Source organism: Ptychodera flava, chromosome 3 (assembly GCF_041260155.1).
Source record: "Ptychodera flava strain L36383 chromosome 3, AS_Pfla_20210202, whole genome shotgun sequence".
In the NCBI taxonomy this organism is placed as follows: Eukaryota; Metazoa; Hemichordata; class Enteropneusta; family Ptychoderidae; genus Ptychodera; species Ptychodera flava.
This window is the reverse complement of record NC_091930.1, coordinates 17,233,287-17,248,992: the sequence shown is the minus strand read 5'-3', so window position 1 is coordinate 17,248,992 and position 15,706 is coordinate 17,233,287. Positions and strand designations below refer to the sequence as shown.

Genomic DNA, 15,706 nt, shown 5'->3' with positions numbered 1-15,706 from the left:
CTCGAAATGTTGAGTTTCGACGTAATAATGTATGTGGGGGAGAGGGGACAAACACTACACAGTATCTGTAGGCTTGGAAAGAAAACACATTAAAAGTGTCATTATATTGCCGTATAGATGGAAATGGAAGCTGTGGGCAATGGCACAATGGCTGTCATTGGTCAAGTCATTGGTAAAAAGCCAATTTTCTTCTAAGACGCAATCTCACTGGCGCTCTATTTTGGCACCTGTAAGTGTGAAACAGTCCACATCATCCGAGCAGACCATCTCAGAACCGAACCTTTTTGACACGGTCCACGCGCATACGACCTCTGCCGGGCATTATGTCGCACACCTACCGGGGATTCTCATTACGGGAAGAGTTTTGGCCGTCGGTTCCGAGTCTTTGTTGGACACAATAACACAGCAAGCTGGCTGTTTGCGCTACTCATCTCTGCTACTACCAGAGCTGCATGGAATTGACCAATCACCGTAGAGGCTCGACGTCACATTCCAGCTTCTATTTTTTGTGTATAATGCGGTGAGATCATTGTTAGTCCACCGCGGCCTCTGTCAACTTTTGTCCCGCAAAGTCATCGACAAACTTTCCCCTTGCCATACAAGAACACCTCTTCCGTGACAACCTGAATTTCCTCAACTATTGAAACTTTTGTTCGCAGGACTACTACAGAGAAAGCCTTTTCTGAACTTTTCTGAAGTCTTTGTCCGTGTTGGGTAATTGTATTCTGATCTATTGGCTTCTGCGGAAAAAAATCAACTTATTGTCTTCCGGCGATGCTGTCGTTCATCTCCGATAGGCCGGTCGATATTACCCGTCTGTTGGAATAACTCAGCTACGCTGCCGAACTTTCCTTCACAAAACAACAACTTTAACACAGAACCCAACCGGCCAGACGCGATGACACGGCTTCCGAGTCACCGCACGCCGATATTTTGTAGCGGGTTTGGCGTTTAGATTAATAAGGACAGGCTTCGCGTCGGAAGACTAGAAATTTCATTTTTCCCCTCGGCAGATGGCCGGGGCCGGTGGTGATAAGCAAAGCCGATGTATCGATCACAAACCACGAGTCCAGAATAAAACCCTAGCCCAGAACAAAATAACGTCATTCCTTACAGCCATGCTGACTGACACAATCTGTTCAGAGTCGGACACTAGGCTGCATATATTTTCTACGCACACAGTTAGCTGGGAATGTTATAAAAAGTTATCACACCGAGTTATTTGCATTCCCATCTTTCATACAATGACTACCACATAGAAAAGGCACACCCGACAAACCATTTACCTAATTTAATTAGCCTAATAAATGTTATCTTCATTCTTGGTTGTTCCCATGAAGCTCACTCGCGGTAGGGTGGGGTGGGGTGGGGTGGGGGTGGTGGATTTCAACTCTTCAATGGTGTAATTTGCATCGTTTTAGACTTTTTTAACGATTTCTTAGCTTGCCTTGAGTTATTGCACCGCGGATCTTCCAGGACTTGTCGCAAGTCGCGTCAACAGTTGTTCATTGTCAAAGGTCGTTTCCCGCTCGAGTGAGAAACGACGGTGCATGCATGGTCACGCGATCTTGCAGAAACACGCTTACATAAGGAAGAAAAGAAAAGAAATGAAAGAAAGATGTCATAAATGGGGAGCTACGGTGGTCAGGGAAGCCACGCTCAGAAATGGACGCCGGGGGACGAAGTGTGCGTCGCAAACGTCGACTGGAAAATAGTTCTACAAGTGTGCATTTGGACGCTTTTGTTGTTACCATGGTAGGCGCTCAGCGCTTTTGGCGCACATCTGCATCATCACTTGGAGGAACGAGACGCGGGGAATTGGAGGGGGGCCATATGCGCCGCAAAATACACTTAATGGGCAGCGTAACAATGGAGCTAACGTGGAGTGAGATTGATGCGGCCCGATTGAATGGGTGGGTGTCGTGTGTCCACCTCGCGTCAACTCCACTTACCGTGCCTGCTTCTGTTATGATAGAGCGCCCAGTCACTGACGCAAAAACTGCGCATTGTTTACAAAGCACAGCCAAGTGTGGAAAGAACTCCTAAGAAAATTTCAAGTGAGAGCCGTTGTTTTCTTTTGAAAGGATGAAACAAAAAGAATTGAACAAATCACACGGCTTAGAATTTGAGATAGACGTGACGGTACAGGCAGGCCGTGGTCTTACAATCCATACCGGTTCACAGGTTTTTCTCTGCACTGAATCGCCCGGCCGTTGACTGCAAACTAATTGCCTGTGATGTGTTGTTTGTGAGTTTACCGTACAGGCTACGCTACCAGACTCTCAAGAGAACCTGCTCGCGCGTGGTGAAACATGGCGGGTAGTGTGAAATAGGGTGATACCTTGGTCTTTCTCGACCTGGTAAAAGACGAAGACATTTCAAAGTAAACACTTTTGTACAGAACATTTAATCTGCATTTTTAGTCGTAAGTTAGTGAAAGTATCAGTAAAGAACTTTTCCTTCTCATGCGCACAAACATCAGGCACAAAACACACATGCACCTACAGCGCCAGCTAGCAATCTCCCTCGCCCCCTCTCTGTCTCTCTCTCTGTCTGTCTCTCTGTCTGTCTCTGTCTCTCAGAATTATAGGGACAACTTTATAAACAAAGCAAAAAATCAACAACTTCGACAACTTCAAAAATAACAAAAACAAAATAATAATAATAATAATAATAATAATAATAATAATAATAATAATAATAATAATAAATATGTTACATGTCGGAATGTATGAAGATTGCACCTATTAAATTTTATACAGAAATGTTAAGCCTAAGGTTTGCCTGATGACGTATGTATGACAAACAAAATGTGTTTGAAGTTTCAAACTTGAGTGATAGAGACGCTTTGACGTGCACACAACTCACTTGTTTTGATCGACATTTTAAGGCCACTTATTGACATCTATTCATTGAAAATCCACTTTTTGATCAATCAGTAGGTTCGGAGCACACAATGCAAACTCGTAGAATGTAATAGAAAAAGTCAATATTAGCTATGAAGCACTGTTGTGATGATAGTAATTAAGGATCCACATACACCCCTTTTTTCAAAAGCCTACTCGACCACTTGTGTAGTCGCGTCCCATTGGTCATCTCTGCGATCAAGTCGATAGGCGCTCACGCTCTCCGTCGGACGCTATCAGCCAATAGTGGCGAGTCTAACAAAGGCCACGGGAGGTTGCCCGCCGAAAGTGACAGCTGTTTGTCGAATGGTGGCTGGCTTTTGTGGGCTGTGTGCGAGTTACGTCAAACTGACAGATGTCGCGAGCGCTGCTCGACCCGTTCAAACTGTTCGCAGTCAGTCATATTCCGTGAAGCTGGCACTCACCACAGCCACGCCGCACTGGCAAAAAATATCGAAAGAACTCTTTAATTTTTGGTCACATTGCTATGGCATTTTAAGTCGGCGTTGGAAAATGTTTGGACTTGCGACACGAAGTTGTCTGTTACTTCTGCTGTATGTTTTTCAAGTGCAGTCTGATATTCCAGAAGGTAAGATCGAAACATGTCCCGTAGCGCAGTCGCGTTTGGGCTATATCACAGACAGACAGAGAACTCTTTAAAATGTATTTTAATTCTCATTCGCTTTTAAATCCGCCCACATCTCATGACCGATCGTGGTTTTTACTTAGTTCCAACTATTCGAGAATTCGATTTCGTCGATGTTGAATTGTACAAAATACTGAGTTATAATTTGAATTTCTTCTCGTGGATGAAAAAAAAAAGATACGCTATCGCATGAAAAGCATGGTTACTTTGAGCCAGATGGGTCTACTATATCGTCTGATTCACTAAAAGGGCTTTGGGCACTCATCTCGACGGCGGGAAACATCCTCTGAGAAACCGCACTTCGTTCGTGAAATTGTTATAATTCGACTCTTGTTTCCCGCGAACTGATCAGTACTTCGAAATCGTCGTCTATAAAATGAAGTGAATGATTCTACAGCCTCTCACTGTCAGTGAAATTCCCCGAGAACTTGAAAACAGGCTTGAAAAAAATTGAGAACCTTTTTTGTTGTATGAATCCGGTTCAGAGGTTCTGTAACCGAGCGTGATGACACGGGACTTATTAAAAGTGAGGGTTTTTAAAAGAAGCCCTGCCACGAGTGAGTCTATGACGTAGCAACTGCGAAATAAGTGACGACAAATCTGTGCGAGACAGACATCTTTGAAAATTCGATGGAGTCTGAAATGAAAACATTACGCCGGACTCGGAGTTGCTATTTTATAATATGAACTGCAACCCCGCGCGAATCGTAATCCAGCCGTGGCGGTCTGAGCAATAGGTTCAGTAAACCTAATGACGGGGCTTTTTGAATCAATCATTGCGCCATATAGCTCTCTCCCTAATTGATTTGAGAGACATAGGCTGGACTGTTCTCAACAAAAGCCCGTGATTAAAATAATGATAGTTCCAAATCTTACGCTGATGCCACAGTGGCGATGTTAAATATACGCCCATTCCACACTTTTTGTTACGGACATTCCATACTGCACACCACAAACTGAACTTTTCTGCTATATTTTCAAACTTAGAACGCGCAGCGTGCTTAACTGCGTGCATATATTCAAGTGGCATGCGACTGAGCAAAAAGAATTGCGCGGCGGCAAGCCTGCTTATTAAAACCTCACCACAATAGCATTGTTTCCAACTGACCGGCTTTTTAAATCATAGATGCTGAACAGATAGAGAGACTACATTTTTAGGATGTCGGTGTGTCTGTACCGACAATCTTTGACCCCAATATAGGGCCCCTCTTTCTCTTTCACTGAGGTTGGCCGGTCTTATTTGCATAATTACGAGTTACTCGCACCTAGCTATTAATTTCATACACTTCACTTGCTTGATTACTGAATTTCACACAAAATTTATTAATTAATGAGAGAAATGAATGGCTTGCGGGGTAAAACTGGCTTTGTAACGCGTCAATTAGTAGGCAAAGATTACTGTCGCTTAATTTGGTGTTTTGTCGGTATTTCAGTGGAAAACACAAAGCGTCGTCTACATATAGCTGCACGTAGCGGCTCCTAGTGTGCGTTACTTATTCCAGGCTTTTTGCATCCAATTCAGCGCTAATTCCCCTTTCGAGCGTTGCCATGGATACACATGGGTTTTTAATCCTTTGAGCATTTAAGGCAGCATTACCGATAGTCACCATGCATTACGGCAGTGTTGATATTTCAGCTGCTGAAAGTTTCCGGAAGAACCTGGTGTGTTTGTTGTTTGTTTGTTTGTTTGTTTTCTCCCAAGGCATTGTGTTCTTCTCACTGCATTCGGTAAAAATATTCCCAATGATTTTTTTTTCTGCAGAGTAACATGAGTTGTAGATATTTGAAGTTTTAAAAATTTCAGATCATAGTGGTTTTATATTTCAGCCAGGTTTAGTGGAATGTAATTAAAAGTACCATTGTCATCGGATCGGACCAGTGGTGTATGTAATCAAATTAATTAAAACCCCATTAGTTCAAGATCTTGCAGTTTGTAAAAGAAAAAGATTCTAAATCTCGCTCCCCTTCAAATTATTCCAAATTTCGCAGTGTACAACTTGTCGACATGGTACGACGGAATCTCAGTCCGAACTAGATCCCGTCTGTCGGTGATAACCTCGAGCGTTGCACACAATTCGTGGTGTATGTTTGTCGGGTTCGAATTTTTTGTTTCAAGATGGAGTGGAAGAGAAGAAACTGACCTAAATGTGGAACGAAAAATAATCTGAAAATACTTTCTGAAGTTACAGCTAATGCCCCTTCCAGTATAATAATAGCGCATGGCCAACTCCCATTCTGCCATTTGTTATTCAATTAGTTCCCCACTTTCCGCCTATTATTCTCCTCAGAGGAAGCGACACCACATAAAAGGAAAGCAGGGGAAAAGAAAATGAGCAAGAATGAGGTAGTCTGTCAGACTGAGTTCGCTTTGCCTAAGAGTCTCTGTAATCTCACGCTGTAAAGTGGAGCCACCCTCTCCATTCTAGTTGAGTTCAGATGGCGGGAAATGCGAGCATGTTGAAATAGACCACAGCGTAACGAACACACAAAAGGCTCGCTTCCTATTAGCCCCGTTGTACTGGCAGCGCCGCAATAACATCACTTCCGGAAAATTAACTTTCAAACTCCCGCACGTCGCGTCGCAGATGGTGGCTGGTGTGTGTGTGGGACGGGACTTGAAGGTAATACAAGGCAAGATCAGGACTCTGGGAACCATAAAAAGGCCATTTTACCAGGCAGCCAATTCAGTCACATCTGCTCTGTTGTTTAAAACCATAATGGTATTTTGAATGAATCATGAACTCGCTTCATGTTCTTGTTCGTTTACACTAATATTGGGCTCATCAAAACACAGCGCATTATTCGCGATAGTGGGCCATTTAATTTGTCAACTTTACTGGTGTACTTTGAGGAGACATAAAAACGAGAACGTATAGAACCTCTTCTTCCCTACTAGGGGTTAAGGTTATAAACCCTAAAATATCAACGATACCTGTGTGTTCATTTCTGTTCAACGTCATGATTTATCTGCAGCACACGATCGTATGAAAACGATAAAAAATTTACTGCTCGAATTTACATTCATTGCCTATGATTTAATTGTCGGCCTGGTTGTGCATTCAAGTCGGTAGTTTTGAAAATAAGGTGATTTCATTAGCGTATTTCCCTGATGCAAATATACCCAGTTACTGAGATAGTGATCACGTTATCAAGGACGACACAATGATCATGCGCGCTGAATTATACCTGACGAAAAAGTATGAACTTATCAATTGTTCACGGACCACGCGCATCTCATTCGAGCCGCGAGCGCAACGCCAGACATGATCCAACGAATTTAATCAGAATTATACCAAAACGAAACTTGTCAAATCCAAGATACGGGAACATGACAAGAAGCCAAACTTGAACTATCTCACGATCCATCTCCTATCCCGGCAAATATCCAAACAAGACCAAACCAGTCTGTGGGCCAACTATAGTGGGATATACCAGAACCTTGAAAAGCGGAGTCATTCTGTGGCTAAACCATGACGTGCTAATTTTATGTTCACCTTTTAAAAAAATCATAATTTTATAATTTTAACAGTGTGTCGTCTGTTTCTTACCCATACAAAGGCAGGGTTTATTTAGGATTTACATCTCGCCTAACCTGCCTTGCATTCCAGTTTGTTGTCATAGCAATTGAATACGCGATTAGTTGAAGCAAGACGTGATTTTTTTTGTCCGACGCTATAACGACAATCGTCATCGGAGTGGAACTTTTCTAAACAATATTGCGGAAAGACACCACTTTACATGTTGATGAGAAAGTGTTTGGTATAGCAGAAAACCTTGATCATAACTCTCCTTTTCTTTGTTTTGTTGTGTTTTTGTAGCTGCATTGCCGGTCGTTTTAGACAGTTTTGAAGAGCAGACACTACAGCCTGGACCCAATGTCCAACTCTCTTGCAAAGTCGCCGGCAACCCTCTCCCGAACGTCACCTGGACGCTGGACGGTCTCTCCCTGTGGGCCATCGACAACGGCCGCCTGAGCGTCGGCGAGTGGATCAACGAAGACGGTGACGTCATCAGCCACGTGAACATAACCGGGATCAGCGTTATGGATGGTGGACTGTGGCGTTGCCAGGCAACGAGCGAAATTGGGGAAGCCCATTACGAAGCTAGAATAAACGTCTTAGGTGAGTTATTAGAATCTGTAATCATTTATCGAATTTTGACGTTGATAGATTGCTCGAGGAACATGTTAAACTAGCAAGCGACGGTTGTCAAAGGGCACTTCACAATTAAACACCATACATTTCCACTCACATAGCATATAGATATTGGAATATTACGATTTGTTTTCTAGAGTCGCTTGTTACATTTATTGGAAACCATATAGCATTTCTACGTTATTCAAATCCTCTTAAAACCTCGCTTTTACTTGCTATCCGCAAATAGTGAACAAAGCGTCTCGTATTCCAAATAGCTGTCGTTGCCATGGCATTTAATCTCTCCGAACCAGCTCAACGCAAGCCCAAAATTTCTAGCTGTGTACGGATTCGAAAATCAGACCTCATACTCGTATGTTTGGTCACCGCGTGAAATTCCACTTCGATGCTGTTTTCGGTTCACAGCGTACAATGTAAGCACGGTTATGGTACTCACAATAGTCTAATTAACCCTTTGGGTGCTTAATTTTTCCCACCAAAATTTTACTGCAACATTTTACCAATTTTTATGAATTTTCTGAAATTTATGATAATTTTAGACCAAATGGACATCACACTTCATTGGCTACAGTTTTTCATCAACATTTTAGCAAAAATTTTTAAAAAAATTGACTTGGTTTTAATCTATAAGGGTGGCAGAAATTGACTTTGACGCTCAAAGGGTTAAAGAAAGTGTTAAACTCAGGAGAAGAGAGTCGTCAGTAAACGGCAAACACGAATCCGTAAACATAATTTATCAAATGCCATATTTTGTCTAGTTTTACCTAGTTCCTTACAAACTAAAACAAAAAGAAAACAAACAAACAAACAAAAACAATTTAAATATGTTGATGAGGTCGCATGTCGAGAGCCATCAGAAGACGAACCAATTGTTGTCAATGGTGATGGTGGACCTTGTTTCAGAGGATTGAGGCTGAAAGTTTACCCGTTAAATAAAAGACTTATGTAAACGATCCCCATCGATTAGAATGGATTGACAGCGGAATTATGGAAATGGTTTGACCTATATACAGAGAAATGGCGGGAATGGTTTGACCTATATACGGTTGAATGAGTTGGGATCGTAGAGTCAAAGGGACACGGCCACATTCGATAGATGTTATCTGTATAGACGTTTGATTGCAGAGAAGTAAATTATATCGCCAAATATAAGTTTTGTAGACAAGGCAGCTGTACACGGTTAGGTATCTGGATATTTGTTAAACAGCTTCATCAAAAACACACACACATCTGGCGTCTCCTACCGACACAAAACGGACGAACTTGAACTTAAAAACCCATGCCTGTTTTGCAAGCCACAAACTCCAATCTCAAGTCCCCAGGTCTGAAGTTAAGTGACGCTACCATTCCAACTCGTCATGAATTACTGGTAGACAGCGTCATTCAAGTTCATAGTTGATTACAAAAACCTATTGTATTTCATCCTTTATTGATCTCAGTATTTGTATTGTATTTTTCTGTTTTACTTCAAAGTTGATCAAACTTGTGCAGATTAATTATTTTTTTCTAAAGATTTAAATGTTTTTGCTTCTGCTACGCACACTTCTGGAACTCGTGTCGACGCCGGGATGGGATGTCCACCGGAGCGAAATTTCATCCGTTTCTAAAGACCCGTGCATGCGCACTTCAGAGAGACAGGAACTCGCACAGGCACATGCAAAAGAAAGAATGAATGAATGAGTCACTAGCAATGTGTAAGTGCCTGGATCCTCATGGCCAATAAAACTGAAATTGGAGAAAAAAACCCAATTAGGATGTATCACTGAATGGGCCGTTCTCGAGGACGATATGATTTATGCTCACCAAAATGATGAATGACAATACATATTTTGGGTGTTGCCGTGCGAGCAGGGAGGGAAATTTATCCAGCGTTTTGATCTCAAATGAAAGCACCTGAATTCCAGTGTCTAATATCTTCAGATATGTGTACGTTTAACCGATATCTTTACAATTGTCATTATTTGCTCTATTTTAGTTCCAGCTATAGTAGATAAGAAACAATTATGATAAAATTGCAATCAATCATACCGGTATGTACAGACAGGACATTCCTCTCTGTTGCAGAACAGAGTAATTTATCAGCTCATCCGGTTACAATGAAAACGACGCAACCATTACTTCAAAAGAAATCAAGTACGCTACTGTATTCGTTTATGAAGTAAAAACTTTCACGTTCGCCAATTTATGCCACTCAGACAGACAGACAGACAGACAGACAGACAGTATATATATATATATATATATATATATATATATATATATATATATATATATATATATATATATATATATATATATAAGTATATAGATGTCCTCATGGGAAATTACAGTGCTCGATGCTTAAGCAGAGGGTTATAAATAAATAATATTTATTAATTTATACATACATACATATATATATATATATATATATATATATAGATATAGATATAGATATACATATTCTTTACTTAAATTGTGTTTGTGATTATATATATATATATATATATATATATATATATATATATATATATATATATATATATATATATATATATATATATATATAGGTGCCCATGTAGATTTAGGAAATATATATGTAGGTATTCATGTGTGCATATAATCAAGACATTGTTCTGGCGTAGCGTAGTAACTGATACGATGTTAGCTGTGCAGGAGAGAAATACTGAGGAGAAGGAATTGAATTAGTGCGTAATACAGTAGCAGCAGTCTCATAAAGCCGTGCGTAATAGAGTAGCAGCTGATAGAGGTGAAGCCTGGCGCAGTACACTTCATAGCACTGCACTGGAATTAAGTTAGTGCGTAATACAGTAGACCAAATTAAATTAGCGGGCAATACATCAGCGCTGGATGTAGATGAATTAGTGTGTAATACGGTATCGCAAAATCGCGGGGTGGGAGCCTTAGGTAATACGCTGGAAGCCTGATAAGATGGAATGTAGGATAGGTACCGTTGTGCGTTATACACGGTCCCTTGGACGGACTTGTACATCTTCATGGGTAATAACCCGAGTTCTGCAAATTCGACTGATTTTCGTGACAGTTTGTTTGTCAAACTTCAAATCTTGAGCTTCAAGGAGAGTGCTATTAATAGAGAAATGTGTACATGTATTCAGTAACAAAGAGTCTCTTCATATCAACCGTGACTTATACGACTCTGAAAAAGTAGCTTGTTGCCCTTGTTTAACGTTTTCACTGTAAGATATTGTCCCTAAATATATGTTGTCAGGAAGAGAAGAGTTTTTAATTGAGACCTTTCTCCATTTAAAGATCATTCAACAAATTCTACGGTGCGAAAATCATTCAGCTTTGGGATTTAATCGTGTTCTGAATCGGTTACTGCAAGCAGAAAATAGGGTAGGTTCAGATCCAAGCTGCAGTACAATTTCGCGTTATTTTTTTGCCCACCTATCGAATTATTTTTGTACTTAAAATTTGTGCATCGGACAGGTGCTGAAATCATACAAACAGGTCCAACAGAAACGTGTTTTGGTCAGAACTCAGGCACATGCACTAAGTTATAATTTCTAGCGAAACTATTCAGTCAAACTGCGAGGAAAATCGAACTTCTACTAGATGTATCGTACCGTGGTCAGTGACCCTACCTTGCTCCAAGCTTGTTGACTCCCATGTTTATCGACTTCAGTTCAACCCTTGTTACATCGTTGTTATAGCAACGATGATTTTCAGTGTTTCATTTCTACACATGTACACCAAAGGCTCTTTCAGCATGTAGGCCCTGCCAGCCGTTCTATTAATAAGCAATGCAATCACCTCATCCCAAACAGTCTTATAATTGTGGTAATACCACTTAGAGTTTACCTCATTGTGTCATACTCCAATGTAGTTTTATACCGAATATCAAATAGACTCGGGGTGTATTTTCATTTGTCACGGGAAAAATCGATGTCTGATTTGTTTAAATTGCCACGCATATCAAATATTTTATTACTATTCAGCGTTTCGCTGGTCGATAAGTCGCGTTGCCACTATAATCTGTTCTAAGGACACTTACGTCGTAACGCGGTAAACACGCTGGATGTCGCTAAGCACGTTCTGATGTCCTGTTTTCTCTGATAGTCTCTCATACAAGTGCAATGTACGTTGGTTGAAAGTTTGCGCACAAACACTGAGTGAATTTTCACACTTTTGAGACTGCATGGCAGTAGCTCAGATGCCGAATTTTATGATCACTTAAAATTTCCAGACGGTTAAATGCCAACAATCGAGGAAATAGTGAGGCAGAACACTTTGCGGTAGATTTTTGACCACAAATATAATTCTCTTATTTTATGATTTATGTATGTTTGGCAAATGCAGGACCATGATACCATCTCCCCAGACGCTCATATAAATTTTTAATTTCCGACCTCGTTTTACACTGGTGTGTTTTGGCGAGAACGCCGGAGAGGGTTTTGAGATATTTCAACTTAAAATGCGATGAACCCGTCACCAATATGATCTTACTTGGGAGATTACGTCATTCCACACGTTGGAGTGACGTCATTCACTGGGGACTGATCGGAAATGAAACTTGCAACTTGACGAAGCGTCAGCCAATCAGAATTCACGGCATAATTTATTCGAATGACGACACTAAATGTCGTTTTTATGAACTGCAGACAATATAGCTTATAAAACATACTGTCGTAAAATTCAAATATTTTGAAATTTTCTGGTTTATGTCGGTGCTTTTTCCCTTCACCTTTAAAACTTCTAGATGTTGTTTTCGCCATTATCTGCCGGTAATAATTCAAATTGATTGTTCTCTAAATTCTTTACAATTATTATAAACATTGAGACAGCCAGTAAGATGCCATGGACATACAACAGAGATATTTTCAGAAATTTAGAATTATGAAACGAAGATAGGTGACGTAATTTGCCACAAGTTTGATTATCGTTGTTTGATTCAAAGCACTTGTAATAAGATGTCTTACATTAAATTATCGGCAGACAAACTTACTACGGTCCTGTTTTGGGATAGATTTATTCGACTATAAATGCATTCTGTTAATATTTTGACATCTACGCTCTACTCTATCAGTGCCTGATCGCCATTTATATTATTTTATGAAAAATGTGGACAGTCTGTCATTCTTCAGAACTTGTGATTACAACGAACTTAAATGTAGTGTATGCGCCTCGAAATTGAAAGACTTTGAACTTTTGGTCAAGTTTCTTCCCGTCCAAAAAATAAAGTGTAGGACTTGCCGGTCAAAGTTTTGTATTATGGAACAAATTAGTATCTAACAGTCACAGAAATTTGAAATTCAAAATGGCCACCATCCCTGTATAAACCCTATGGGTAAAATTTACTGTTTTCTATTTTCACAAACCTGAGAAGGTTAACTCTTTAGTCACTCCATGAATTCTCAAAAACAGAAGTCCAAATGTATGCCTGAAACCCTACCCTCTGTGCCCAAGTTCAGAGGTTGCCATAGAGCCATTATGGTGATTACCGGGAGGGCACATTGTATACATTTTATATTATATATATATTGTATACATTTTATATTATATATATATTGTATACATTTTATATATATATATATATATATATATATATATGTTTTCGAATGTCGATTTGGACTGATGTCGTCTTCACAATGTTGCACGTAGTTAAGACAAAGAGTGTGATCGACATAAAGTATGTGACCAGCATGACATATAGCGTATCGGCTCTTTTTCATATGTTTTGCCCGGAACTGAACCGTATCCTTAGAATTGACCGACTCCTATTAAACCGACCCACGGTAATCACATCAAGAAGACAGGGCAGTCTTACACTTCACTACCCACGCATTCAAGAAATACGTGCATATACTTAGGTTAGTAGCGTAATTTGGTAAATTGACATTCAATCTGGAGTTTGCAACAAAATTTATGTGCAACCATAAATTGATTTTTTTTTTCTTTCGCGCACGCCATCCAATGAAGATATCGGATTTCTTTCAATCAGAAGACTGCGTTATGGAGTGATTTTTTTTCCATCGCTTTGAAGTCTCGTTTGTAATCCCGCATTTTCTACGAACTTATTGGTATTTCATTACAGATTTCTTGTACACGTTGTGATATATTTGTCAGCAAAATCTCATGTTCACTTATGTGAACCGAAGTGAACCATCTCCTTTAGGCAGCCACGTCGATGTCAAAGTCTTTTCCCAGTCTTTCTGTAATCACACTTACCCGTATACCAAATGTCTGCAAACTTTTAGGAATGTATTTCTCACATCATAATTGTAGCCATGTTTAGTTCCTTGGCAAAGAAGTACGGCTGAATGCGTTGAAAACGCGACTCAGCAAATCAGCATTTCAAAATCTGGGCTTCATCGCGCCAAACTTTATTCCGATAGCACATGCCCTATTTAAGATCCGCATACCCAATCAATTTTTGTTCACATTTTGCGTACAACTGTGATTTTCAACACCTCTCATTTGCCCTTGGTGAAAGATACTGAAAAACACGAAACGTTATGTTCAGATCGACGTAGCCATCATTCTGAGACGCGTCTATTAATTATGGAACGCGTTTTTAAGTTCTAGCTTTGCCCATAAGTGGACAAACATTAACATCCATATATGAAAATATTATGTGGTTAAAATTGGCTTGCAGTAACTACGTATACACAATATGTAAACTATTAGTAACCTATTATATATTCTGTTGGTTTTTCCCCAAATTTTACAAAGTTTTGTTTGCTTTTGACATATTTTGCGGCAGAGATCACGGCCAGTGCCGTTGAGTCATAGAAAGAACACGGGCAACAACCGACACGGCGGAGAACGTCCGATACGGTAGACCTACAATAATCAAACTATATGCTTGCGTGAACTGGTTATGGATGGTGACCATGTACGTATACGGCACCTGTTTAACCTGATCACTGGCCACGATGATCGTCACCTTCGTGAGAAAACACTGTGCTCCCTATTCATTCCTCTCTTTCTCTCCACATTTACATTTTCAGCACATACATCTGGCTATGTAGCATGAAAATTACCAATTAGTTTTATCTTTGGACTGTCTGGCTGTACTTGTCTGCACGTGCGCTGTTTGGATTATGTCTCCAAGCTTGAACGGCATTCAGCGCTCGTCGCAGTCGTAATTCGGTGCGTGCCGTGTCGCTGGCTACTCCCTCCGCCGTGACTTGAATTTCAATGTCCCGTAACATTTCCAGTTGAGTGTGTGTAACGACATCGGTCACAGTCCCGTCGCCCCGGAAGGGAAGAAGTAACGCAACGAAGCAGAGAGAGAGAGAGAGAGAGAGAGAGAGAGAGAGAGAGAGAGAGAGAGAGAGAGGGGGGGGGGAATCACATGCGAAAACTCCCAATCATAGCGTTTCGTAAATGTATTGTGTATGATTGACGTGAGAGCAATTTTATCAGTAGGGTTATTCTAGTAACATCGGAGTGTACAATCACGTTTACAGAATAAATGCGAACTTTTCACAGTGAGTGAGTATTCTCAATCACGCCATATTTCAAGTGCGTTCGTAATGCCACCTCCGTAAAGCTTATTCTCAGTCTCTCCAACACGTTCGCATTCACTTTCGGTTGTTCTCTTCAGTACAGGCCTCCTGCGAGTTGTCTCTCCCGATGGGAAAATCGGCCCTTCAATGGACCGATCGCAAAGGACACGCGACTTATGTAACTTTCTGACCCTTTCAGACGGAATTACACCCTCCCTTCGGCGCGCCTACCCGTCGGACAAAGCCCTGCCACGACGGCCTATTTGCATCACAAAGGTGCACCGAGCATCTAATTTGCATACAGCTGCCTTCCTGGAACATTTTACGTACCTGTCAAAAAACCATCAATGACGTCATGCCTTAGACGTGGTGGCTCCATGTGGAAAATTTGACGATATTGTGATAAGTTTGCAAATTAGGTCATGATATGGAAAAGGAACAAGAAAGTTTTTCTTATTGAAAACTGACAAAGAGGAAAGCAAATTATAGAAGCGACAGTATGAATAGAGGGGAGCCATTGTTAGAATA

At 40.6% G+C, this 15,706-nt stretch overlaps 1 protein-coding gene across 1 annotated transcript in view; it reads left to right on the top strand.

Moving 5' to 3' along the window:
* LOC139127984 (cell adhesion molecule DSCAM-like) overlaps positions 1-15,706 on the top strand; it is a 51,775-nt gene that overhangs the window by 6,969 nt on the left and 29,100 nt on the right. Inside the window, exon 4 of the mRNA XM_070693846.1 lies at positions 7,371-7,673. Within this exon, the coding sequence (XP_070549947.1) occupies positions 7,371-7,673 (303 nt within the window). The remainder of the gene's footprint in view (positions 1-7,370; positions 7,674-15,706) is intronic.